Source organism: Panicum virgatum, chromosome 7N, assembly GCF_016808335.1.
Source record: "Panicum virgatum strain AP13 chromosome 7N, P.virgatum_v5, whole genome shotgun sequence".
NCBI classification, from domain to species: Eukaryota; Viridiplantae; Streptophyta; class Magnoliopsida; order Poales; family Poaceae; genus Panicum; species Panicum virgatum.
This window is the reverse complement of record NC_053151.1, coordinates 38,583,979-38,611,198: the sequence shown is the minus strand read 5'-3', so window position 1 is coordinate 38,611,198 and position 27,220 is coordinate 38,583,979. Positions and strand designations below refer to the sequence as shown.

At 47.9% G+C, this 27,220-nt stretch overlaps 1 protein-coding gene across 6 annotated transcripts; it reads right to left on the bottom strand.

Annotated features, from left to right (window-relative positions):
• Window positions 1-10,599: 10,599 nt before the first annotated feature.
• LOC120681656 (RNA polymerase II C-terminal domain phosphatase-like 1) lies at window positions 10,600-26,484 on the bottom strand. Of its 6 annotated transcripts, XM_039963244.1 has the most exons (18): window positions 25,814-25,947; window positions 25,182-25,419; window positions 24,244-24,723; window positions 23,498-23,708; window positions 23,173-23,330; window positions 23,009-23,079; window positions 22,771-22,876; window positions 22,601-22,687; window positions 14,411-14,974; window positions 14,246-14,312; window positions 13,439-13,569; window positions 13,308-13,361; window positions 12,970-13,066; window positions 12,296-12,501; window positions 12,140-12,220; window positions 11,818-11,883; window positions 11,355-11,428; window positions 10,600-11,187 (listed from the first exon to the last, which is right to left on the bottom strand). In XM_039963244.1, exons 2-18 carry the CDS (start codon window positions 25,260-25,262, stop codon window positions 11,082-11,084), a joined length of 2,640 nt encoding a protein of 879 aa, XP_039819178.1. In that variant the 5' UTR covers window positions 25,263-25,419; window positions 25,814-25,947; the 3' UTR covers window positions 10,600-11,081. The 6 variants fall into 6 exon arrangements, 5 of the variants coding, with proteins under 5 accessions (XP_039819178.1, XP_039819176.1, XP_039819177.1 ...); XR_005677994.1 differs by lacking the exon at window positions 25,182-25,419 and having other exon boundaries at window positions 12,160-12,220; window positions 25,814-26,483; XM_039963242.1 differs by lacking the exon at window positions 25,182-25,419 and having other exon boundaries at window positions 25,814-26,483.
• Window positions 26,485-27,220: the final 736 nt, after the last annotated feature.

Genomic DNA, 27,220 nt, shown 5'->3' with positions numbered 1-27,220 from the left:
TGTGGCTGCACATGTACATTGTAACGCCCGCGTTTTTCAATCCATAACAAGTCACCCTCTAAACCACTCGTCGATTTGCAAAACCTTTAGCCGCCGACTGTACCCCTCCCTCTTTATCCTCACCACCGTCCTATCCCGCGCCGCTCGGCTGCCCGTGCGCGACCGCCGACCGTGAATCCCGCCGGCGTGCTCTCTCTCCCCCCATTTTTTTTCTTCATTTTCTTTTCCCCTTTTTATTTTTTCTTTTCCCTCCTCCTTCCTTCTCCTTCTTCCTGCTTCTCTCCCGCACGCGCGGCGCACCGAGCGCGCCCAGCCCGCGCGCCCCGCCTTCCCTGCCCACGCGCACACGCCCCCCTCTGGCCCGTGCACCCAGCCGCGCCGAGCACCCCCTGGGCCGTGCGCACGCGCGCGTGCATGCACGCGCTCGCCGCGCTCGGCGCACCGAGCCACGCACGCCGCGCTCGGCGCACCGAGCCACGCACGCCGCGACGCCCATGCCACGCCACGGCCGCTTGCTCACGCGCCGCGCGCGCGCCCTGTGCGTCCACGCGCACCCCGCGGCCGCACCGCCCGTCGTCTAGTACCGCCACCGCCTTCGTGTGCCCCGCCTCGCCGTCGAGCCGCAATGCTCGTGCACAGCTGCCGGCCCTCCCCAACGTGCGCCTTCCCGAGCCGTTTTGTCGTCCTGTGCCAGCCTCGCCGCCCGCACGCCGCTCCGCGACGCCCGCAAGCGGCCGAACGCCATTAAAGGCGCCCCGCGAAGCTCGCCGACCGAACACCTCCGCGGCCACCGCCCCACCGCTCTACCCACCGCCTTACTCGGCCTATAAAGAGACCCCCGCGCCGCTCCCCAGTTCCACAACCACCTCCACCGCCGCGCGCCCTCCTCCTCTGCGCAGCAGCGCCGCCGCCGCGAGCCTGCTCCGCCCGCCGCGCCTGCTTCCCGTGGCCGGCCCGCCCCGCCGCCTCCCTGCTCAAGCCAAGGGCCGAGCTAGGTGCCCTGGCCCTCCCTCTCCCCGACCGCCGCCGAGGCCCAGGACGCCGGCCACAGGGCCGCCGGCGCCCCGTTCCCCCCTCCTCTGTTCCTGCCGAGAGGAAGAAGAAAGGGGGCATTTTTGCCTTAGCCCCCTGCTCTTCTTCCTTTTCTATTAAAGCCCCCTCTCTCTAGTTCTTTTTCAAAAAAAGCCCCTCCTTTATTTCTTTTCAAGAATAGGTCCCCCATTGAATAGAAAATATTTACAAGTAGATCCTGGCACTTTTCAAAAGCAACCCTGACATTTTCCAATATTATAATCAAGTCCCTTCATTCTCAAAACTAATTACAAACAAACCCCTAAACCCCGGTTTAACCCCGAACCCCCCTTTAACTCGTCATTTCATGCGCCAAAAATCCTCCAATCACCCCGAAACTTTACCACGCCATTCCTAATACAGTTTTGGCCGTGCCATTAGAGAACCGCCCAAAAATATTACTCCTATTCATATATCTTAATTGTTTCCGATTCGAGCTCAGTGACAAAATTTTTATTTCTTTTTGTTGATTGTGTGCTTGCTTGTGTGCGTCGTAGATCACGGTGTGAACGAGGGAGAACCCATCGATGAGCAGTACTGCGAGCAAGTGAACGAGGACCAGTACCGCGACCCCGAACCCGAAGGACAGTATCTCGATCAAGACTTCCCGGAAGGCTTTGAGAACGGCAAGTTCAATCCCGCCCTTTGATGCATGTTTTGTCCTAGTTTTTATAAACACAATCTATTGGCCTGTTTTATAAAACTGCATATGTTTTGACTGCTGAAAACATGGTTGGATAGCCAAACCTTGATTTGTTATAACCATTCCTTGACCACCTAGATTAATGTCTGAATATGATTTATTCTATTTGGATGTTAATCGCTGCTAGAACGCTTAGGACCTCGAACACGGTACAACTTGTTTTATAAAAGGAAAATGTGTGAGTGTGTGGGAAGGGAAAATGTGTAATTTTCGAAAGATGAGTTTAGACAGGATGGATGGCACTTCTGTATGAATTGCCGAATGGTGTGCTCGTACCTGTGTGGTTGAGCAAGGTTGGGAGATATCCATCTTGTCACAATTAAGGACCGATTTGATGTGTCATCATGCCTAACTCCACTATCGTGCAAACCACTCGACCGTTGTATGGGCAACGACTTAGCATAAACCCCACTAGTTAGTCTGATAGCCATCAGGAGAGCTGAGAGCAACTGGTGACCAAGGAGAAGGGATAAGCTCTGTGTTACTGATGCCCCGGTTAAACCTCGGTGATAGGTCAATAGCGTCTTGGTGGATCCCGTGGTGGCTAGTCAGGTCTAGCTAAGGTGGGTAATGACTTTGTTGGGATATGCACCGACACTAAGGTGATCGTGCTGTGGTACCCCGCTTGTGGGTAAAGTTGCACACCTCTGCAGAGTTAAAATCTATTTGAATAGCCGTGCCCACGGGACTGGGCGAGTTACGGTTTGGTCACACAACTAGTGTTTTTTTTTCTGGGAATGGATGGGTTGACGTGAGTTGTTTTGGAAAAGTGTCCGGCAGCTGTGCCGAGTGCTACGGTGGATTAGGAGTCCGATAGCAATTTAAAACTGGAATTCTATGTGGATCAACCCTACGTGTTACTCAGTGCAAGATAATTGCTTTTGAAACCCCTTTCTTTCAAATAAACCCCTGCATAAAAATTAGTTTTCTGCAAATTAAACCTTAGCCTTATCCTTGATTTATCCTGTGCATTATATTCTGTTTATACCCCCTCCGTGGGTGTGGTAGGACTTGCTGAGTACGTTTATACTCACCCCATTCTTAATTTTTATAGAGGAAGATCCAGACTTCGTTCCCGAAGACGTTGAGTAGAGATTCCGTCCTGCACCCAACCTTGCCTATTAATAGGGTCACCCGCAGGAAGCTCCGTATGGTGCAAGACTCTGATGACCTCTTCGTAGTTAATGTCGTTGTGTGGGTTTTAGTTGTTATCCTCGTGATAGTGGCGCTCCACTGCCCATTACCGTGTAGTGTTGTACGGTGATGTACCATCTGATGTAATAAATGTGTTATTAGCCTCATGGGACTGATATTGTATCACATTTAAGTCTTCTCTTATGAGGGGACGCTTCATACATGCACAAAACTATGACAGTCGAATTGTCAGAGATAGAATTCCCATCAGAAAACTTCTCTGAAGAAGAAGAAACCATCACTTGCCGATGCACATCATTCGGTGAAGCAGCTATCATAATTGCCAATGATCCCAAGACCCTTGGCATTACTGACTTTTTCAAGTCTTTCTACAATGGGTTCCCAGAAATCTCCACTATCTGGTTCGCATATCAGGACGAAAAAGTCATGTATGAAAACCCCTTCTAGTTCCAGCTCGACTCATGGAAGACCGATGAAGAAGCCACCAAGATCATGAAGAAAATAATTTCCCCAAGAATTCTGCCAATTAACTTTACAGCTGGCAAAGATACCCCTAGCTATGAGTTTTATAATCCATCAGTGGCAGCCAGGCAATTGGGATTTGGCCACGTGCCCTCTTTTCCCTTCTTTGCTAGCAAAGTTCAGTTTAGAGGAGCCCTTGACAATAGCTCTCTCTCTTACAGTCGGTTGAAAGACCTGGAACCTGACGTAGATATGACACTTCTAGCCGATTGGCAGATTGCACCTTTTTCCACTACCCCTTTCATCCAATGGTGGTCTGAATGGCAAGAGCATATCTTCTGCAAATCGGCCAACTTATACTGCATCGCTCTAGACAACAATTATCAATCAGGCAAGCATGAGGTACAAGCAAAATCAACCCCCACAATGTCTTTTAGCACTTCTTGCTTGCAGCCTTTAACTTATCCTCTTTGCAGGATGATGATCGGAATCCTCCAACAATTAGTAAGAGTGGGCAGCCGATCAAATACGCTCTGCCAGCCGATAAGCCAAATATCGGCTACGGTGCTCCAACTCTAACAGATGTGGCCACTGGGAGAAAATGTAAGGTATCTTATACCAAGGTGACAACCCGTAAGAAAAAGAAATCTCCAGGCCAATCTTCAGCAGTAACAGCACATCAAACAGATGTTCTGGTTGATTTTCCTTCTTCCTCTTCAGAAGGTAAAAATCTGAACTCTTATGATTTCACTTTATCTGAATGACTAATCATATTTTGCTTCACAATTAAGATATTCCTGAACATCAATCTGGAGGGGAAGAAGATCCTCAACGCACACCTCCTTCTCCATCACCCATCATTCAGCTATGTTTCTGTTTAATCAGTAAGTATGTAAGTCTTTCCATGATCCTGAATCTGGTATTATTTCCTTTTGTTTTCATCAGGCACAGCATTCACCTCCAACTCCCAGAAAATCCAGGGCAGAGTCTCCATAGATACAGGTATGATTTCAGAACTTGCTCATGAACATATTCTGTATATTTCTGACAATCATCCTTTAGCTTGCCGACCATGCACTATCTGAATTACTTGGCCAGCCAAACACCGCAATCCCGATCTCTTCATTGCAACCCCTCATTCATGCTGGCTCCAATTTAGGAGAAATACACCCGAAGCAGGTAAGCATCCTCCCCTTGGCCGATTTCATCATCCCTTTGCCTTCATCAGCCATCCTAATCACATCTCCCTGTCAGGCACAAGAATCTCCAGACAATAGTCTGTTTTCTTTTCAAATTGGAGCCACTCCCCAGGAAGAAGGAGACGAAGTAACATCAGCCGATTCAGTTGTATTGTCGGATGAAATCAAGGCCAAACTCCAAGAATCCCTCCAATTCCTAAATCAAGACATCGGCCAACTGATCAAGAATGCACAGCCGATCCGCACCATTTTAGAAGAACTGGAGGGCAAGCTTCTAGAATCGATCGAAGAGGCGTTAATTCCTGCAGCCTTTGTCGAGAGTCATCGTGCAGAATTCAATAAGGCCCAGAAACAACTCGCCGGTCGTCTTCAGCAGGAAGAAATTATCAAGCAAAGGGATAACTTCAAAGCTTTAGTAGAATCGGCCATTGGTGAGATCAAATCTCTGAATGATACCCAGGCCAGCATTCTGAGAAATAAGGCAGCATTGGAAGCTGAACGGGATCGTCTTCTGCAAGAACTTAATCGAGTAAACCAAGCAATAGACATCGCAGATCACAATCTTTCTCAGATTCCACCGGCCATTGACAAACTCGAGGAAGATAAGCAAAAGCATGCTCGTCAAGCATACCAACTTCACAAGAGTTTGTGGCCGATATCTGGCTCATCAGTAGATAACAACCAAGTAATTGAAAACATTGATCAAATCCGCCTGCGCGCGATAAAAGTAATCCTGTAAGCTCTAGGATTACTGTAAAAACATCTCGTGTAATCTTCAGAATCGGCAGGCAACTTAATCTCAACCCAGAAACTTGTCTTTATGATTTATTGCTCTAAGGGTGACTCATATCATGTCGGCCATGTTACAACCGATGCATCTGACTTGCAAATCGGCTTTCACCTATTTTTTGCACTAAAGGCAATACTTCCTAGTATTGGCTATAATTTACAAAATCCGGCTGATACTACAATCGGCCATACCCTTCTTTGATCAAGACTCATCCGAAGAATCTCCTAAGTTCACCGATGTGACTTCATAATCAGCCATCCGAAAGAAATCTTTCTCCCATGATTGACCAGAAAGACAATTCATCCGATCATAACTAACTATATGGGCTTCAGCCGATGCCACACTGAATGACGAATCGGCCGATACTAATTCAACAGTATCGTCAACCCACTGAATCAAACATTGATGCATAGTAGATAGAATGCAACAATTGGCATGTATCCAGTCCCGACCCAACAGTAAAATATATGAACCTTTGCCATTAATAACGAAGAAAGTAGTGAGAAGGGTCTTACTGCCAATTGTGAGATTGACGCACAATGCCCCTAAAGCAGGAGATACGACTCCTTCGAAATCCTTAAGCATCATATCAGTCTTCGTCAGATCATCCTGATTCTTCCTAAGCTTGCGCAACATAACATAGGGCATTATATTCACGGCTGCACCTCCATCAACCAACATCTTCATAACAGGCTTGCCATCAACGAATCCTTCCAGGAACAGTGCCTTAAGATGCTGCCTCTTATCATCTTCTGGCTTCTCCAATGTTGCTGGCAATGGTTCCAAATTTAACTGTGCCATGGCTTTCTCTAATTCTGGTTCATGATCTTCATCATCTGGCACCATAAACTCTTTCGGCATTATGAAAACCATATTAATTGGCGCAGCCGATGATCCAGAATTTTGATCACTATCGGCTCTGGGTTTAGCACGCCAAACTTGTGACCTGATCCCTTTCTTGTGCAGATTCTGTTCTTATTCTTCCTCAATAATCTCCAGCTGGCGTAACCTCTGAATACGTCGCTTCTGAGACCTGGTCAAACCTCCTGGACACCATTGGGATTGATCCGTGCGATCGGGCTCACGTTCTGGATCTCTCCACATCGGCTGATCATCTTGCACTCTGTCATCGGCCATGTGTTCTAGCCGATCATGTCCAGGCACTCTTCTTCCAGCAGAATCACGTAGCATGGTCCTGCCCCCCAGTCGATCATGAACCGATACCCTTTTTCCTAGCCGATCATGCACAGGAGTGCGCTCATGCCGATAGGGCTCATGACGTGACCCCTCATATGATCGGCTGCCTTGACCATTGCATTCGGGACAATTGTATGACGATGGTAATGTCAACCCTTCTTCCCAGCAGTAGACAAAGAAAAGACACCTCCAATGATCTTGCTCGTGTCGCTCCTCTTCTTCTCTACGCTGCCACCTTTCACGATCATGCTGAAACTTGTTCAACAGCATTTGAGATGTTACACGTCTACGTGGTGCCGATGAACGTTCAGCATCCCTCATCGGACCTTTTCCTTTGACCTCATCGGCCGCTATCTGCGCTTTAGGATCAACAGCCCCAGATTTCTTGGCCGATGGTGACGTCAGAATCGTAGCTTGAGAAGAACCTTCATCTCTGGCCACATCAACCATGTTCGTAGCGAAAGGATGTCCATCGATCTTCATCGTCTTCTTGGGAGCCTCAAACTTCAATCTCCCTTGTTCGAAAGCCATCTGAATCTGCTGTCGGAAGACCTTGCACTCATTTGTATCATACGATGTGGCATTGTGCCACTTGCAGTACTTTATATTCTTGAGCTCGTCCTCCGATGGAATCTTGTGATATGGCTTCAACTTGATCAATCCTTCTGACAATAACAAGTCAAAGATCTTGTCGGCTTTGGTGATGTCAAATCCATACGACTCAGACTCTTTCTTTCCAAACAGACACGTCACCGGCTTCTTGCTGTTTTGTATCCACTCAGCCGATGCGACCGTTTCTTGCTCCTCTTCAGATTCATCATTAACAGAATATTCCACATAGTTGATCTTCTTCTGAAAAAGCTTCTTGGACTTGTAGGATCGAGCCTCTCCTGTCATCCGACTCGCAATCTGGCTAATACTTTCAAACTCCTGCGATGCATATTTATCTTTAATGTGCGGCAAGAGTCCATTAAATGCTGCATCGGCCAACTGCTGATCGGACAGAACCAAACTGTAACATCAGTTCTTGACATCTCTGAACCTTTGGATAAAAGCAGCAACCGATTCATCGTTTCTTTGTCTTAAGCCGGTCAAATCGGTCAACTTTAACTCAATAATCCCAGAGAAGAAGAACTGATGAAATTGTCTCTCTAGATCGGCCTAATATAATATGGAGTTTGCTGGCAAAGTGGTGAACCAAGCAAAGGCCGATCTAGACAAAGACAAGGAGAACAAACGGACTCTGAGTGCATCCTAGTTGCCCGCTTCTCCCAACTGTAGAAGGAACCTATTAACATATTCCATCGTAGAAACTTCTCCCTGCCCTGAGAACTTCGTAAAGTCATGCATCTTGTACTTGTGTGGGAGAGGAATCTGATCATAAGCCGTAGGATAGGGAGTCTTGTACATAATGGATTGCTGCTTTGACCTCAAATCAAACTGCTCCCTCATCACTTCAGCTATCTTCATGCTCCAATCAATTTGCGGCTCAACTATTGGCATTTGCTGAGAGAAAACCGTACTCGCTGCATTAGTCATCATCGCAAGTTGTTGAGCTACATGGTTCATCGGCTGTCCAGCCGATTGCATCTGCTGTGTTTGCTGGGTTATCCTATTAGGTGTCTGCTGAGTCATCGTCGGTTGTGTAGCTGATGGGTTAGCCGATTGTTGATCAGCAATATCCACGTACGGCACATTGACATACCGTATCTGTCCAGTTGTTTGATTGTGGAATACCCAGTTGATTCCCTTCTGATGCGGAGATTGCGACAATAACACTTTTGAAGGAGACTGGGGCTGGAGCAGGATAGTAAGACGTTGCTGTGGGGTCATCGGCGGTGGCGCCGATGCATTAGCTTGTGCCATCTGTTGTGGCCTCCATGCGCCTTGTGCATTTGGCTGTGTTGCCAATGCATCCTGCTGTGCACCCATCAGCTGAACGGTCGATGGGTCAGGCTGAGAGGCTATCGGCTGAGAAGCCGACGCATTAAACTGCATCTTGGGTGGCGTAGAAAAGAAATCCGGATGCATACCATACCCAGTAGCAGGATCCCATCCTTTAGTAAATACGGATGCAGATACACCTTGCACAGTTGTAGCAATCGGCGATGTGGTCGAGTAGATAGGATATGTCGTACCCGCCAATGTTGCAGTAGTCATCTGGGGTGGAGTTTGACTGTTGCTTGTTCCTGCCTGGCTATTTTGAGCCGACAGGGCTGCTGCCATAGACACCTCCAAGGAAATATATTGCATCTGATCTGGTTGTATATAGCAAGGACCCATGCACCCTGGTAACGTGACTTCAGCAAAAGTCTTGACCACTGCATTGTGCATCGTGTTGCCCATGACTGTTGCACTCTTGATGAAGGCTTGTGCCACAGCCTGGCCAACTTTGTCTATCATCTTGCTTTCACGTTTGAGCCTCTGTCAATGGCTGGAAAGATAGAAGATCAAACTTCTTGATCACCTCACCAGATCTATTGATGATGTATGATTTGAGGCATTCACGCTTGAATCTCTCCACCAACTCTTCATATTCCTTCTTTTGTTCTTCTTTGAGCTTATCTTTAGGAACAGGAATCTGATTTTCTTCGCAAACTGCAGATTTATCAGTAAGTTCCACTATGTTGAAGCTTTTCAGGTCCCACCGGGCGTGCCAAAAGAAGTGTTGACGCAAAAATCAACACACTGGAATCCGAGGGCAAGTGTTCTCCAAGCACGGAAAAGTCAACCAATCGTGCTAGTCAATTTGACCTGAAATTGACAAAGGAGAAAACAAAGTCAAATTCGAGAGCGTATCGGCTGGGATTCCGAATATCTCTCAAATAGGCGTATCGGCAAGCTTTGCCGATACTATAGACGACAAAAAAATATTAAATGCGAGTACGTAATAAACAAGCGTATCGGCAGGATCAGCCGATACACTAAACGACAAAACCGGCTTTGAACAACCGATCGTGTATGTATGACATGATCTGAACTACGAATGTGTAGCTCAAATGATGTGAAACTAAAAACAGATCTAAATCGGCTTTTGAGATAAGAAAAGTGTTACTCCAAAACCTAAAGCCGATCTAATATGTTTTTAGATATGATAATGGCCAAAAAAGCATAGGAAAATCTACAAATCTAGCCGATATCAATAATTGGTGAATAAATCTAAACGAGACGACAGCTATACATCCGGAAGTCAAAGTCTAGATAAACTCGATAACTTTTGAATAGATTTGAACGAAACCACAGCGATGCGCCCGGTAGCTAAAGCTCAAATATACTCGGTAAAACGAAAACTCACCAGCAAATCAAATCGCTCGAATGTGAGGTGTCCTTGATCAACTTGAAAGAACTCGTCGAAAAAAGAAAAGGTGAAGTCGCCGAAAAAATGCAAAGGAATTGTAAAGTTTGTTGTATTGGATTTGTATCAATTTTTTCCGGTCCCTTACAACTGATATATATAGCCTAGCGCTATCAAGTCCTAGCCGATTACGGCAAATATTACTTGACCCTAAAGAAAAGACTATCTAAAAGATAAACTACTTAAAATATTACAACCGAATTATCAAGATTTTCGTAGAGTCCAGATCCTCTTCTCCTTCCTTGACTTCATCGGCAACTCTTTATCGGACGAGTACCAAAGTGGACTAATCAGCATCTTCGCGGAATATTCTCCTGACCCATCGGACGGACTCCATCGGCCGATTACAACACTGTGCAACTTTTGTTTTCTTCTAAATCGGCCACCTCCTCTTCACAAAAATCACCTTATTTGACACGTGTCAAAAAACAGTATCAACACTTGTTAAGCCACATCTAAAGTGTCAAAAAAATTATTAAACTCACTTTAGATGTGATTTGTGAACTGCGTTACAGACCTTACAGGTGTGCCTTTTACTTATACATTTGATTCATGAAGTATCCAACTATTTTAATTCATAAAATGTTAAGCATGTATTATTCAACTATTTTAATCCACTTCTGTTTTCAACACCGATCAGACTGTTTCTAACATCATAAAAAATCCATATCCATCATCACATCCTTATAACTGCACATCCGGCAAAACAAAAAAATGGATTAGCATACAAAAAGGTATTATCCAATCTGATCTGATCAGCTTTCATCCCCACGAATACAAATAACCACTAGCCTAATCTCATCTTGGTGTGCACAAAAAATGGTAATCGACGCAAACAGCATCAGGAATTTACACTCTAAGATCTACTATCAGTTCCGGCATCAGAAATATACGGATTCGACACAAGTCAGAACACATCTCTACGAGCTCAATTCAGATCAGGTTACAACAGTTGAAATCACGGATAACGGCCGCTTGAAGAAGATGATGGTTAGAAGAAACCTGTACACGAAACTAAAACGCGGTACATAGGCGTCATCACGTGCAACTCTGGCCCCTCCCACACTCGCAAAATTTTGAGGGGCAACGTTCTGCCAAGGTTTCCTGATTCTTCCCATGAGGTTAAGAAGTGCATACTTGAGACTACTGTCAAGGAAAACGATTGTCGTCTCTAGAATATCTGCCTGATGGAATCCTTTGCATTGTCTGCGAGAAATCTGGCTTGAAGCGCTTATTAAAATTGGGCGCAAATGACCTGTCCAAGGAGAAAATTATTGTAGAGCAAGCTTGCTAAGACTTGAGACGTTGTACAAGAACCAATATCCACCCTAACCAGTGCCAAGAAATTATGGTCATTGATAGAAAGCTAAACCTCGATAACCACTGAATAAATGAAAAACAGACACAGTACCAAACCATCACCTTGGAGATGCAGGCTGTCTTTGAGCAAGTTGACCGAGCATGGATTTTAATGTTCCATAAGCCTCATCAGCAGCCTATTAAGAGGAATTATGTAAATGAAAAGGTGTAGATGAACTGCACAATTCATTTAAAATAAAAGGCTCCCTTTTGTACAAAAACAAGATCATGCAATTTCTGTAATTTATCACATTGCACAATAGGGCAGTACTTTTAATCTGTTTTTTCATGTATCTTAAAAAGCAATACTTCAGCGATTACTTTGATTCCAAACCAGCTAGTAGCAAATGCTGTTCAATGTGCAAACTAACTTTTGACTGAAACAAGACAATCAGTTGCCTAATAGAGAGAAAAATCCTCCTTCGCCGAATACAAGTGAAAATAAAGACCCAGGCTTATTTTTATCATTTCAAAACCCCCAAGAACAAAAGAAAGGATTGAACTATTTATTCCATCTGCTTACAACCTGCAGCTTAGCTTCCTCCCATGTTGCTCCAACTCCTTTCCCTAGGATTTGCCCACCTATTTCTACCTGAAAAGCCAAACGCAATTTCAGAATAAGAAGAATGAGCTACACTTAGCATGAAAGCAAACAAGATTCTATGTTTAAGACATCGGATCAAATTGAATCAAAAAGAAGAAAAACACTTGACCAATGACAATAGCATACAACAAAATCATGTACTATCACAAGGTTAAATAGTAGCAGGCCTACTTTCACTAATTGATCTTACAATATCAAGATATACTAGACATGCTACATGATCATTCCATCCAGATGTACTGACCTGAGCACCAACTTCTTTACCTGCTGAACCATCTGTAGAAGGCTGGGATAGGAATACTAAATTATACCCTTCAACCGTACACTGCAATGTACCATAACATCCTTTAGTTAAAAGAGCCTAATTGTCTAAGAGCTGGTAATTAAGGAAGCAACTTACAAGCTCCTTAAGAGCAGCAACAGAACCACCAGGTTTTCTTAGGTTGTCAATTCTGTCATTCATATATCTAGACTCATCTGAAGTGCTTGCAACTGGTAACATATCATCTCTATTGCTTCCTGGATATCTGTGTGAGTTTGGATAGCTATTAAAACCATTTTCCTTCGCAACTGTCATCTTATCTGGGTCCCATGATAGAAATTTGTCTACAATTGAAGTTGAAGTCAAATATATGCATGTTTTAAACAAAAGGAAGAGAGACTTATGCAAAGCTTTATAAGAAGATTGCTGGATTCTGTATTTTCCACCCTTTCGTAGAGGCATTCTGTACCTAATTCAGGAAGGAAAGAGCAAGATTCCGCATACTAGAATCATTTCATCAAACAAAATGCAAATAGGTAGAAAAATCCGAACACACAAACATTTAAGCAACCTTAGATTAGCAAAACATCATTCAAGAACCAGAATGATAAAACTATTCCACAGTTTCGACACTTCGAACCTCAGAAAGTCAGGAGTCAACTACTGAAAATAAAACTACCCATGGCCCATCAAGTATAAAATATACCCCATATGAAAAGTTACTATCCAAATCCCCCCCCTACCCCCTATTACGTTGCACATTAGCAACTCCAGCTGAGAATAAAAAGAACAGGGGGTCGATCTCAATTCACCTGCCAGATTTCTTAAGGATGTATCAGCAGCTTGACACTGTGCTTCCTTCCTTGTTTTTCCAATTCCTTCACCTATTTTTTCTCCAAAAATCCAAACCTGAGAGGTATAGCAGAGGGTTTGAATAGAAAACATGAGACAAGCATAGAGTGATTTGCAATCAGTCACAAAGTTAAACAGTTGGTAATAAAAATAATACATGCTTTGAGCTATAGATCAGCAAAGGATCATGCACAATGTAATGTCTGCTTTCAAGATTACTTCCCGAAGCCTATATCTTCATAACTCCCAATATCTTAACATCCTATATGAAAATTAGATAGTAACATATTGAATCTACCTCAATGGAGAATTGCAACTCTGCCGTATCACATAAAGTTGATCGGTACTCCACCTAGGTGAACAAATATGAGATATATTAAGATATAAGATAAAGAATAATAGCAATATGATTTTTCATCTTAAAAATACCTTAAATCCACACTTTACTGCAATCTCCTCCAACACACCCGTGATTCCGCCATATTGTACGAAGTATCTTCCTGATTCCATTTGGCTGCTTCTTTGTCTTGAAGGAGCATGACAAGTTACTATGTCCTCGCCTTCACATTGCAAATCAAGTTCAGAATACTGTAAAGCACGCATCCACAATATTCCAAGAAAAGAAGTTGCATAATAGCAACAATAGGGATTTCAGCCAAACCATGTTTGACGACTAGACCATACACAATAGAACATGCAAAATATAACAGGCAGCTAAATTAACTCAGAAGAGGTAGACCTCAATTTCTAGCCAAATATATAGTCTCTTCTCATTTGGTTTAGAAATTAAAACCAAAAACTAGTGAACAAACTAACAAACTGCAAGCTGTTTACATAACAGTGGCAAAAGAAAATACAAGTGCAAAGCTTGCATTGAGAAAAGTGGAAACACACATAACTCTAAAGGGACAGTTTGAGATGAGAGACAAGTAGGTTAGCATACACTATGGATCTTAAGATATTGTAAGATTGGGTATAATGCGTGGGATGTATTGCATTGAGCATCTAGGGCGAATATATAGGAGTACATGGATTGGAGAGCAAGTAGCCTAACCTAGAGATAAGAAAGGTTATCCCGGGATTACAATCAATCCTAAACTAACCATATCCAGAGTTGCCTAAACATATATGATAAGCAAGCACAAAGAAAGACACGCACTGTAGACTGTACAATATGATCAACAGCTGCAACTGCAAGAGGAACACCATAACCATCGAAAGTAGAGAAAAATATACCAGAAAAGGATCTATATGTTGCTGGTGCATGGTTATGAAGCACTTGATGATCTTCACTGTGAAGTGGCTGCATAAATAAAGCATGTGTCACCATATCATCCAGACACCTCATTAACAAAGATCAATTAAAAAAATATGAATTCTGATAAAAAAATGATCACTAACCTGAGGATATCTCTGGTTCTTATAGCTATATTTATCTGCAGATGTAGGATTGTCCCCAACAGGGAAGTATGATGGATGCTGCGGTTGCTTCTTATCATAATGTACAGAGTCGGATTCTAAATGAAACTCTGTTGAAGGCTTGTTCAGGTTCCTTGGATTCATCTCCTCTAAGGAAAACCAATTTCCATGAGATTGCACTGGCGGTACTGAGACTTGTGCAGGAGGTCCAGCAGGAAATGGCGGTGCAGCTTCTCTTGTGTCTTGACCATGCTGTAATATGAGAAGCCTTCTCCGAGTGTCAGGATCCAACTCAGACTCAGGAACCTCACCCTCTTCTCTAGCTGGAGAACCTTGTGAAGGATCCACAAGAACAGATTGAGCAACTAGCTGGCTGAATGAAGGAGGCTGGGGAACATGCTCATTATTCAAAGGAATCATGCCCCGTGGTGGTGCTATTGGGGTAGATGAGAATGCAGGTGTAACAGAGTGCTCTTTAGCAGCTACTGTCATCGCATGGACGTCAGTTGTTATTGGATTCACAACTTGAAAGCTGGAAGAAGCTTCCTGAAAATTTCAGACACAAACAAGGTGCAATGTTTTATAAGAATGCTAAAACCATTAGCAGTTGCTAGCAAAATTGAAGCTCATTGGATGTTCGAACAAAACCCTAGGAAGCAGTTGAATAAATAGGAATTATTTAGAATGACCATTTGGTTGTTAGGTGGAAGAAGATGATACAAATAGAATAATGCCATACATAATGTGTTTCTTTTTTGAAGAATTGATTGGATACTATAGATCAAACTTCCCCAAAAAAATCTGCTGCAATTGCGCCTCTCAGAATTTTGTAGTAGAGCTTACAATGTCTCTTGCATTCTTGCTAAAGAAATGTGCCCACTGTTGAGTTCCAGGTTATGCATTTTATGCTCATAAAAACTGTAAAAATTATAAGATTGTATTTGCAATCCATTTTTAAGGTATAACATAAATGAAGGTGTTGGAGTATATTGAGCCCATGTATAGAGGCCCATTAAGAGGCCCATGTATAGGTCTATATATACCCACCCATCTAGGGTTTGGAGGAATACATCAATTATTTCCTTCCAACATGGTATCAGCCTAGATTCTTTTTTTTTTCTCCTCCTCCCTACCCGGGCGCCGCCCCTCCCGGCGCCGTCCCTCCTCTCCCCTTCCTCCTTCCCTCCCCTCATCTTCCTCTGCTACCGCGCAGCAGGCGCTGAGCTCTGCTGGCGCCCTCCCCTCCTCTGTCTGGGCTGCAGCGGCCTCCTGGCCGCAGATCCGGCCTGCTGCCGCCCTGCAGCCCGTCGCCGCCGCCGCTGCAGCAGCTGGCGCGGGCGCGGGTGCCGGGCCCAGGCCGGCCGCCGCCCTGGTCTCCTCCCTGCCGCCGCCGCCGCGGGTGCAGGCGCGGGGGGAGCGCCGCCGCCCAGCTGCCGCCTCCCTTGCAGCAGGCGCTGAGCTCTGCTGGCGCCCAGCTGCCGCCTCCCCTGCAGCCGGCGCTGCAAGTGCAGCCCGAGACGCAGCGGCCCACGGCCGCCGCCCAGAGCGCCCGCGCTGCTGCCCAGCGAACCGCCGCCGTCGATCCGGCCGTCCTGCGGGCCGCGGCACAGCTGCTGCAGGCCGCGGGCGTGGTCCGGGCTCGGGATGTCGCCCGCGGATGCGCCGCTCTCCGCCGCTGCCCTCCGCGGGCAGCAGGCCGACGCCACTCTCGCCGCGGCCCTCCTCGCCGCAAAGTCGGAGGCCTCGGCGGCCCAGGAGCGGGTCCGTGTGGCTGCCCTCGCATGGGAGCGCGAGCGCGTCGCGGCCGACGCCTCCGCGCTCCAGGTCGCCGAGGCGGAGCGCTTCCTCCGCGTCTCCTCTGACCAGCTGCCTGTCGATTCCGAGCCCGGCGCATCTTCCTCCCGCCGTGGCCCGCAAGCTGGATCTGGAGCCCGGTACGACCCGACCGACCCCATGGTCGCCCAGCTCCACCTCCAAGCCGCCGGTGTCCAGAACATCAGGGCTCTGGTCACCGTCCTCCTCGACCCGACGTCCTCCTCCTACGGACGCTGGCGGGACCAGGTCCTGCTCGCCCTCTGCCGCTACGCCCTCGACGACCACGTCCTCCTCGACACGCCGATCGAGGCACAGGACATGGCGTGGCTGCGCCTCGATAGCGTCGCTTTGTCCTGGATCTTCGGGACCATCTCCCTAGATCTTCAGGACCTCGTCAGGACCCACGGCGGCACCGCGCGGCAGGCTCGGATGGCGCTCGAGGGATAGTTCCTCGGCAACGCCGAGTACCGCGCCCTCCAGCTCGACGCCACCTTCCGCACCTTCGTGCAGGGGGACCTCTCCGTCGGTGAGTACTGCCGGAGGATGAAGGGCATGGCCGATGCTCTTCACGACCTCGGGGATCCGGTGTCCGATCGGGTCTTGGTGCTCAATGTCCTGCGGGGCCTGAGCAGCACCTACGACCACCTGAAGTGCTGGATCACCCGGCAGAGGCCCTTCCCCTCCTTCCTGCAGGTCAGGGACGACCTCGCCCTCGAGATCACCAGGGGTCTCGCGCCCGGATCGTCCTCGTCCACCTCCACCGCGCTCGTCGCTGCTCCACCGGCTTCCTCCGCCCCTGCCACCTCTCTCCTTGGTGCTGCTCCCGCCGGGCAGACCGGAGGTGGGGGGGGGGGGGGGGAGTCGTGGACGTCGCCGGCGGGGGGGCCGTGGTGGCACTGGTGGCTCTACTTCTGGTTCTGGGGGTACCGGTACCGGTGGGGGCCGTCGGGGCGCGCCGACTCCGCCTCCGACTCCCGCTCCTGCCCCTACCCCTGGAGGTATGCCCTGGCCATCCTTCAGCAACCCATGGTCAGGGCGCATCTCGATGTGGCCGTTCCAGGGTCCGGGAGGGGGGCCTCGTCCTCAGCTCCAGCCGGCGGCCATGTTCACTGGCGCTGCTCCAGTCTTCGCGCCGTCCTGGACCCCGCCCGCTCAGCCCGGCCAGCAGCCGACCTGGCCTGGGGGGTGGGACCAAGCAGCTCTGGCACAGTCCTTCAGCACCATGGGACTAACGCCGCCGGCCAGCACTGAGTGGATTGCCGACTCGGGTGCCTCGTTCCACACCACTCCTGATGCTGGTATCCTCTCTTCTGTCCGACCCCCACACCCTTCTTGTCCTTCTATCATGGTGGTGATGGGTCTTGCCTTCCTGTCACCGCCGTGGGTTCTGCTCCTTGTCTTACTAACGTTTTTGTTGCTCCTCAAATGGTTCACAACCTTCTTTCTATTCGCCAGTTTACTGCTGACAATTCCTGTTCTATCGAATTTGACTCTTCTGGTCTTACTGTGAAGGATTCGGCTTCCCGGCGTCCGCTCCTCCGATGTGACAGCCCGGGGCCCCTTTACACTCTTCGGCTTCCTGCTTCCGCTGCCTCGCCTTCGGCTTCTTCGTCTGCTGTTTTTGCCGTGACGCCTTCTTCCACCACCTGGCATCGCCGGCTTGGTCACCCCGACCGCGACGTTTTGGCTCAGCTTAGCCGTAGTACCGATGTTCCATGTACTAGGGCTCCTGCTGAGCACCTCTGTCATGCGTGCTAGTTAGGTCGTCATGTTAGACTTCCGTTTTCTTTTTGATCTGATTCACCGTGACCTGTGGACATCTCCTGTACTCAGCATGTCTGGTTATAAATATTATCTGGTCATTGTTGATGATTTTTCTCATTACTCTTGGAATTTTCCTTTGCGCGCCAAGTCTGAGACCTTCTCCACCCTCCTCCACTTCTTTGCCTGGGTGTCCACTCAGTTCGACCTCACCGTTAAGGCCGTCCAGTGTGACGACGGGCGGGAGTTCGATAACTCCACCTCCCGGTCCTTCTTCCTGTCTCGGGGTGTTCAGCTGCGTATGTCTTGTCCGTATACCTCTCCTCAGAACGGCAAGGCTGAGCGGATGATTTGCACGACGAACGACGTCGTGCGCACCCTTCTGATCCAGGCCTCTCTGCACCCGCGCTTCTGGGCTGAGAGCCTCCACACCGCCACCTACCTGCTCAACCGCCTTCCGTCCACTGCTTCTCCTGCTCCCACTCCACACCACGCTCTCTTCGGTACCCCTCCTCGCTACGACCACCTTCGGGTCTTCGGGTGTGCGTGTTACCCTAACACCTCCGCCACCGCTTCTCACAAGCTGGCGCCCCACTCGACTCGTTGTGTGTTCCTCGGGTACTCCCCTGACCACAAGAGGTACTGATGTTTTGACCTCACTTCTCGCCGCGTTCTGATCTCCCGACACGTCGTCTTTGACGAGTCGGATTTCCCCTACTCCACCTCCTCCACACCTTCTCCTGACCCCGAGCTGGAGTCTCTGTTTCCGACTGACCCGGTGGTTCAGCCATCGTTACCTGTCTGTCCTTTTTCTGCAGATTTTCCCGGCACGGCGGCACCGCTTCCGGTGATCCCTGCTGCGCCGAGCGCGGCCCCGATGCCCGCGGTCGCGCCACGCGCGGCTCCCGGACCTCCGGTCGTGCCGCGCGCGGACCCGGTGTCTCCCGCTACGCCATGCGCAGCCCCGGTGCCTTCCCCTACACCTGCGCGGTACGCTCAGCCGGTGCAGGTGTCCCGGCGTCGCTCGGTGCCGACTCCAGCGCCGCAGCAGTACGCTGAGCCGGTGCAGGTGTACCGGAGTCGTTCGGCGTCGACACCGGCGCCGCCTCCTGCTCCGGAGGCTCCTGCGACGCCGACACCGGAGCCGCCGCCGCCACCGCCTCCCCCGGCTCCCTCTCGAGCCGAGCCGGAGGTGTACCACCCGCCAGTCATCCATCAGGATCCTCGGCATATCCATCCCATGGTGACTCGGCGAATGGCGTCTCAGGCCGCGACTCTCGCCGCCACCGAGGGAGAGCCACGGGTCTCTCCGGTACCCTCCTCTGTCCGCGACGCCTTGGCGGATCTCACTGGCGTCGCGCGATGGAAGAGGAGTACGCGGCTCTCCTTGCCAACCAGACGTGGGACCTCGTGCCGCGTCCGTCTGGCTGCAATGTGGTGACTGGCAAGTGGATCTGGACGCATAAGCGTCGAGCTAATGGCAAACTGGAGCGATACAAGTCTCGCTGGGTTCTCCGGGGTTTCACTCAGCGACCTGGTGTGGACTATGATGAGACCTTCAATCCAGTTGTGAAGCCCGCTACGGTGCGCACGGTCCTCTCGCTTGCGCTCTCGCGCTCTTGGCCTGTGCACCAGCTGGACGTGAAGAATGCGTTTCTTCACGGCACTCTGTCAGAGACTGTCTACTGCTCTCAGCCAGCGGGATTTGTGGACTCGAGTCGTCCGGATATGGTCTGCCGGCTTAACAAGTCTCTCTATGGTCTGAAGCAGGCTCCTCGGGCTTGGTACTCTCGGTTCGCCACGTTCTTGCTGACACTGGGGTTCACCGAGGCTAAGTCTGACACGTCTCTCTTCGTCTACCGCCGTGGGGATGAGACTGACTATCTGCTGCTCTGCGTCGATGACATTGTGCTCACAGCTTCCAGTAAGCGGTTGCTTCAGAGTGTCATCTCCTCTCTGCAGCAGGAGTTTGCTATGAAGGATCTCGGTCAGCTCCACCACTTCTTGGGCGTCACTGTTGAGCCTCGCCCGTCTGGTCTTCTCCTTCACCAGCGGCAGTACGCACTCGATATTCTGGAGCGGGCTGGGATGACTGATTGCAAACCCTGCTCCACTCCTGTCGACACTCAGGCAAAGCTATCTGCTGATCTGGGAGATCCGGTGGCTGATCCTACTGCGTACCGGAGTCTGGCCGGCGCTTTGCAGTACCTCACCTTCACCAGGCCGGATCTCACCTATGCTGTCCAACAGGTCTGTCTCCATATGCATGATCCCCGGGAGTCACACCTTGCTTCCCTGAAGCGTCTCCTCCGCTACGTCCGTGGCACTATGGACCTCGGCCTGGTGCTTCACCGCTCGTCCTCAGTTGAGCTGGTTGTCTACACCGATGCCGACTGGACTGGCTGCCCGGACACTCGCCACTCCACTTCCGGCTACGCCGTCTTCCTGGGCGGCAACCTGGTCTCCTGGTCGTCCAAGCGGCAGCCGGTTGTCTCCCGCTTCAGTGCCGAGGCGGAGTACCGTGCCGTCGCTAACGGCGTGGCGGAGGCGTCCTGGCTACGACAGCTCTTGGCGGAGCTCCACAGCCCGCTCGCCAAGAGCACGCTCGTCTACTGCGACAACGTCAGCGCCGTGTATCTCTCCACCAACCCCGTCTAGTATCAGCGGACGAAGCATGTGGAGATCGGACCTACACTTCGTGCGCGACAGAGTCGCCATCGGCGATGTTCGGGTACTCCATGTCCCGACTACCTCTCAGTTTGCTGACATCTTCACCAAAGGACTGCCCTCCTCGACCTTCTCGGAGTTTCGCTCCAGCCTCAACGTAGCCGGTGGCTAGTTGTGGCTGCGGGGGGGGGGGGTATTTGCCCTTTGTACTCTATTTGTACTCTCTTTTTGTCCAGTCTTGAACACCGCTGCGCCGGTTGTTCAGACTGCGGGAGGGTGTTGGCTTTCTTGTTGTCCAGTCTTGAACACCGCTGCGCCGGTAGTTCAGACTGCGGGGGGTGTTGGAGTATATTGAGCCCATGTATAGAGGCCCATGTATAGAGGCCCATTAAGAGGCCCATGTATAGGTCTATATATACACACTCATCTAGGGTTCGGAGGAATACATCAATTATTTCCTTCCAACAGAAGGAAAACCGCACATAAGTACTAAACAGTTACATCTTTGATATTCAAAAATGGATGATTTAACTCTAGGAACAAATATCCTAAATGAACACTAAGCATGCTGCAAGACATGTTGTGCAGGGAAAAGTCTACTTAATCCCCTAAAGTATTGGTGCTCGTCTAATTAACCCCCTTATAACTATAATCTATAAAACCAGATATTGAGCCCTCTAAAGTATTCAATACCGTCTAAATATCCCCTAAGGCGGTTGTGGAGGCAGTTTTGCCACCATAGCAAGTTACATGTACGATGACATGGCAGGAAATCAGCATATCAGTCCCATCCCTATCACTTTATCTCTACTACACTCAGGTCCCACATGTCATCTTCCATCCTCTTGTTCCTTTCTCTGTTTTATATCTCCTGCCCCCAATGATACTAAAAGAACAATAGATGTCATTCAACTGTGCTCCTAGCTGCTCCACAACGCTCACCAAAGCCCCCCACTTCTACCGCGTGTGGTTGACTTAGGCGGAAAAGAGAAGAGCATGCTGAGGGAGCTGTACCACGGCGATGGTGCCAGGTAGACACCAAAGAACAAGAAGACTACACAAGCACACTGAAAAAGAAAAAAAAATACACATCAATCAATTGGCTTGGAGCGAAATGGTGATGTACTGATGTAATTCTTCTAGAGCAGCAATCATGACAAGCTATACTACCCAAAATCATGACAAGCTATACTACCCAAATCACATTATTAATCAGTTAATGAGTGGAGTTCGCATCAGATCGACTTGGAAGTCCAATTGGAGCCAGCTTCCCTTGCTGACGTCGCATGCCTGGTCTCCAACCTAGAATCTGCTGCCATCTGATCCTCACCCTCAAGGCCTCAACAGCTTGCCGTTCGTACAGTGCCGCCATATCTACCTGCGTTCATGACGGCCTCGACAACACGGCATCAGCAACAACCATGTGCTCATGCTGCCTGCTTTGCGAGCCCTTGGCCTGCCGGCGTGTGGTACCATCTAATTTGCGCATCAGATGGCCTACTGCTCTCGTGGTGCTGCCTAATGCCTGATTCATGCACCCGTGTCAGAGCAAGAAAAGAAGGAACGTAGAGGGATGTTAAGTAGGACCGAGTGTCTGAAAAAGGAGAAGAGATGACCGGTTGAGTCGGCGCCACATCATTGTCCGTGTCATGCACTAGGGTGGCAAAACCACCATCAAAAGTAAAAACTACCTAATGAGTTATTTAGACAGAATAGAAACCTTAGGGTCTCAAATATCCGGTTTCATACTTTTAAGGGGTTATGCAATCACACCTAGATAGTTCAGGGGTGAAATGAAGCATCATACTTCATTTCACACTGCATTCAATTTGATTTCTGATAATAGAACCATATTTGCTTCATCTCTATTAACTTCGAAATTTATGCACTGTAGCCTAATACCCAGAACAAGGCAGTAAAGGTGCAAACCTTCATCCTCTTCTCAACCTCTACATCTGCCATACCATCAAAAGCATGTGGATCTTTGTTTGCATTCGAAATTGCAGCATTCTCATCCTAGCAAAGGGAAAATTAATGTTTCTTGGTAGAAAGTAGGCACTAGGTAGTCAATCTGAAGCGTTTTCCTTTATGAAGTTTACCTCTGAAATTAAATAATTGCTAACATCGGGAGCAGAAGGGATGCCATCCATTTCATCTTCATAACGAACCTCACTAATCCGGGGTAGGATGCCCTCATCAAAATCTCTGCCAATAGAATGAATCATAAAACTTATCTTAGGCAAAAGATAGTACTGGACCGTTTGCATGGCAGCAGATACAGGACAATGTCATGACAATTAAAAACTTCGAAGATCATATAGACAAATATGTCCATACTTGAAGAAACCACCCCTAACATTGCATGCAACATTTCGGGCAACGCAAAGAACTGGAATAGGGAAGTTTGCCTGAAAATTGAAGAAAAAGGTGACAAGGAACCCTCAGTAACCCATAAAATAAGATAGGTTTATGTTGCTATAAAGTAAAAAATCGACCACTACCTCTGCCTGAGGGGCGTAATATGGAGCAAATGCAGGAACAACGTGAACTCTACGCTGATCCTTCTCATCCCAAACTTTCAAACGGTCGTCAATAACAAGGGCCATTCCAGGGTGACAAGATCCATCATGGAATACATTTAGCAATGATTTTTTTGACCCTAGATGAGTAAATGTAGCATTAAACATCAAAAGGCTGGAAAGATCACAAGAAATTAAGTCCATGCACATGGAAATTTGTAGAAGGGAGTAATACTATCAACAAACTTAGAGTTTAGCAGTGACATTATGCTTCTGATGTTTGTATTTAAGAAAAAATGAAACATACCAGATTTGACACAGACAAGTCTGTCAAGAAGTTGGACAGAGTTTATCAATTTTGAATCTGGATCGAGCAACCTCCACATTTCCAAAGCATAGTCCCTCTCAGCCATTGTGCACACATACACCTCAAAACGTTTGCGACCCCTTGCAATTAAGTAGCTCCGAAGGTCGTCCCATGCTGGTCTTAACCGTACCAGGACACTAGTATCTCTTATCTAGAAAACAGAAGGGGTGTGAAAATAATCCAGGAAGTCAATTGGCATGCAAATGTAGTTGAATCAAAGCCTGGTAGGTACAGATATTACTACTATCAAAATTTTCAGCTCTACAAGAGAGAAGAAAGAAAGGTTAAACTTTTGGTTAGACACAACCCCTTACCCATGTAACTTGGCCCTAACAGTATGGTAAGCCCTGCGTGCTAATCAAGCACATAAAGCAACTGTCTAATGAATAAAATAGCAACAATCAGATCTGTGTATTATTTTCTTCTCCATTAAAAAATCATGCCAAGTAAAATCAGGTAAATGAGATGCTTGAAAAATATAATAAGATAACTTGTGGTGGTACAATTCAGTTTAGAACATCATGCAAAATAAACTGAATAAGGCAATAGATTTCTATGCTTGCCAAAAGAATGGTGTGATTAATAACAAAAAGTGGAAGCAACATACATTTTAACATCACATGTTTTTAGAACAAAATTTTCTTTTGAACATTTTTAGAGCAAAGCTGATGTTATGAGTTACGTACCGATGGATTTATACGTGTCAAGATAATATTTTTCTCTTGTAACCTTATAACCGGGCGTGTCATAGGTTGTTGATGATTGTCAGCTAAGGGTGGGATGACCTCGGATTGTACTTTATACACTTCGCCACCATCAGAAACCTGATCACTTTCTATATACTGCTTTAGTATAGACTTGTCATCTTGGTACCTCTTGATCTCTGCCAACATACCACTGATGCGCTGAGGATCAGTCTCAATACCCAATTTTCTTTGAAGTGCATCTATCCTGTCTTCAAAAGACCGAGTGGTATTGGCAATAATTAATGTTTCATCAAGGTCAAACACAATGCCAAGACATCGAAGATTCAACATGCTCAAGCACGAGTTGTATAATCCCAATGGTACTTTATATCCCCAAAAACATGCATGATTTGGCAAGTTCGTCTTAGAAGTCATCGCCACTAAGTGTATCTCTTCCGCTCCAAGTGGAAAAACCGCTGTCTGCAAACAAAATGATGTATCAAAGGGAACAAGATCAAACACAGAATAAATGTTTTCCACTTAGGGAATAAAGTGTGAAAACTTTGAAGCGCACAATGAAAGACATGGAATTTCACAAGGCACTTATAGCATATGTAAAGTTTCCATAAAAGAGCCTTGCATATCAGAGTAACATGCACACAGTAGACCAGGTATAGAAAACTGGTAGAAAAAAATGCATTGTTGTAAATTTTTGAAGCAGGGATTAGATGGACACCATTTACATCTAAAATGTTGGAAAAATAAAACAAAAATTTCACAGTGGTGATAAATTTCACTAACAAAAATTTCACAGTGGTGATAAATTTCACTACTCAGAGGACCCTCAGGGACCAAAATAGTATCAAGAATATTTCTTAATACGTATGCACTCTTTAGAGAATACAGGTCCGATGAAATCCAGCAACATATTAACTTGCCAGTAGATGATTGCCATGGACATTAATGTGTTCAAATTCGAGTAATGCTTCGCTCATTTCCTCAAATAGCTCTGTGAGCATATGTGAAGTTCAGATGTCGAGATGTCAACTGCTGAATAACACCAAATTCTTCATAACCTCCAGCACGTCTCAACAACCAAATGACCAATATGTCGCATTCAAGATCTCAAAATATATTTTGATGTTTGCTCCATTTCTGAAAAACGGAACTCTGTTCCTGAAACTCATCCATTGAGCAATCAGGCCAGGTTCTATAATTGCATCAGTTCTATTAATTGAGATCAAGTCAAAACCAAGTCCATTGTCCTCAAAACATTATGTATAAAAGTGAATTCTCAGATAAGTTCCAGTCAGTATTTTTAATCAGGTCACATCTTTGTCAAAAATACCAGTCCGCCGATAGATAAAATTGTTCATGCTGAATACAATAGCCATTAATGCAGTAAATATTCCTGAAATAATTGATTCGCTAGTTTTTCTTCCGCTAATTAAGACTCATGGTGTGGCTAAGGCTGTCCACGTAAAGTTAAGAGGTTCGATTTGTTCATTTATTCCATTATTTCTCTTTGCTGTTTCCTTGTTTCAGTTCCAAGAATGATTCACATGTATACCTTGTTGTCCCTGAGGCAAGCGGTGTGCATGGCGACGAGCGGCGGTGGGGGCTCGTCAGCCGTGGATGTGGGACTGGACTCCATCACGAGGCAACGGGCGCCGGCCGCGACGGCGTGCAGCACGGCGAGCGGCGGGCACCGCTCGCTGGGCGGCGACAGGCGGTCCACCCGGATCGCCCGCGCCCATGACAGGTCCGTCAGGCCCTTGGGCCACAACTCCGCCTCCCCGACGGGGATGTTCCCGTAATAAACCACGGACTTGATCATGTCCGATGCACCGGCGGAATCAGATCGCACCAGGCGAATCAGATCCCAAATCCGAGTGGTTCCAGAGATACAAATCCTCGGTTCAGCAGAGTCTGTTGCGCACGTCCACTCACCGCGCGCGAACAGGTTGACGGATCTGCGCGCCGGTGGATCTGTTCTTATCGAGTCTCCAGAACCAGAAGGAATTTAGCGATAGATAGATGCGCGCGTGCTGCTGCGTTTATGGTGCTTCTTCAGATCGCATTCGAGTTCTTCGCAGATAACGGACGGATTTTGGTGCCTCGGGGTGGGTTGAGGATGGGTTTTGCGCAGCTCGTGCTAAGCCCCGGCAATGGCGGTAGCGGGGACGCTCGGGGACGGGGAGGAGAAGGGAAGGGGGCGGGGGGTAGGCGGCGACTTGCAAACCCTAGGATGTTAGATATATGGGCCGAGCCCATAAATAACTTACTATCTCAAAGGTATATTTAAAGGTAACATGCAACATCCAGGGAAAATCGATTGACATCGTAAAACGAAAATCAGTCGTCAAAGTAACCTGTCTTTGGGCCAAGAGGAGGAGCCGGCCTGGCCCAAAGTCGAGCACCCTACCATCGAAATCAATCAGAGTGACTGCGGCCCACGGCGTGAACAAATGATCCAGCCTATTACCTTCCTACTTATTGTGCGCCGCCGCCGCCGACTCTACTCAAATCCCGCCGCCCTCGACATCAACAGCCAGTCAGCCGGATCTGCCGTCCTCCTCATCTTTGATTTGAATCTTTGAGCTGGATTTCTCTAAAAAAATATCTTTTCCCCCATTTTGAATCGAGATGCAGGCCGGGGCATCTTGCTGCGGGGAGAGGAGAGATGATGAACTTGCGGCGTCGGTTTGTGAACCTGGTGGCCGAGTGCTACTTGAGCAGCGTGTGTTCGCTGCACCGCCTGGATGTCTCGCAGCATCTTTTCTACCCATCGACGGCTGAAGCAGAAGCGGCGGCCAAACCAGCGGTCTTCAGGCTATCGCTTCCCGCGCCGACCTACAACTTGCAACCGGCAGAGCGTGGTATGAACGTAGACCAGCATCTTTTCGGTCTGGCGAACCCCCGGATCAGCGAGAGCAGGATCCTCTGGAGAAGCCAGGAGGGGAACACCTTCGTCTAC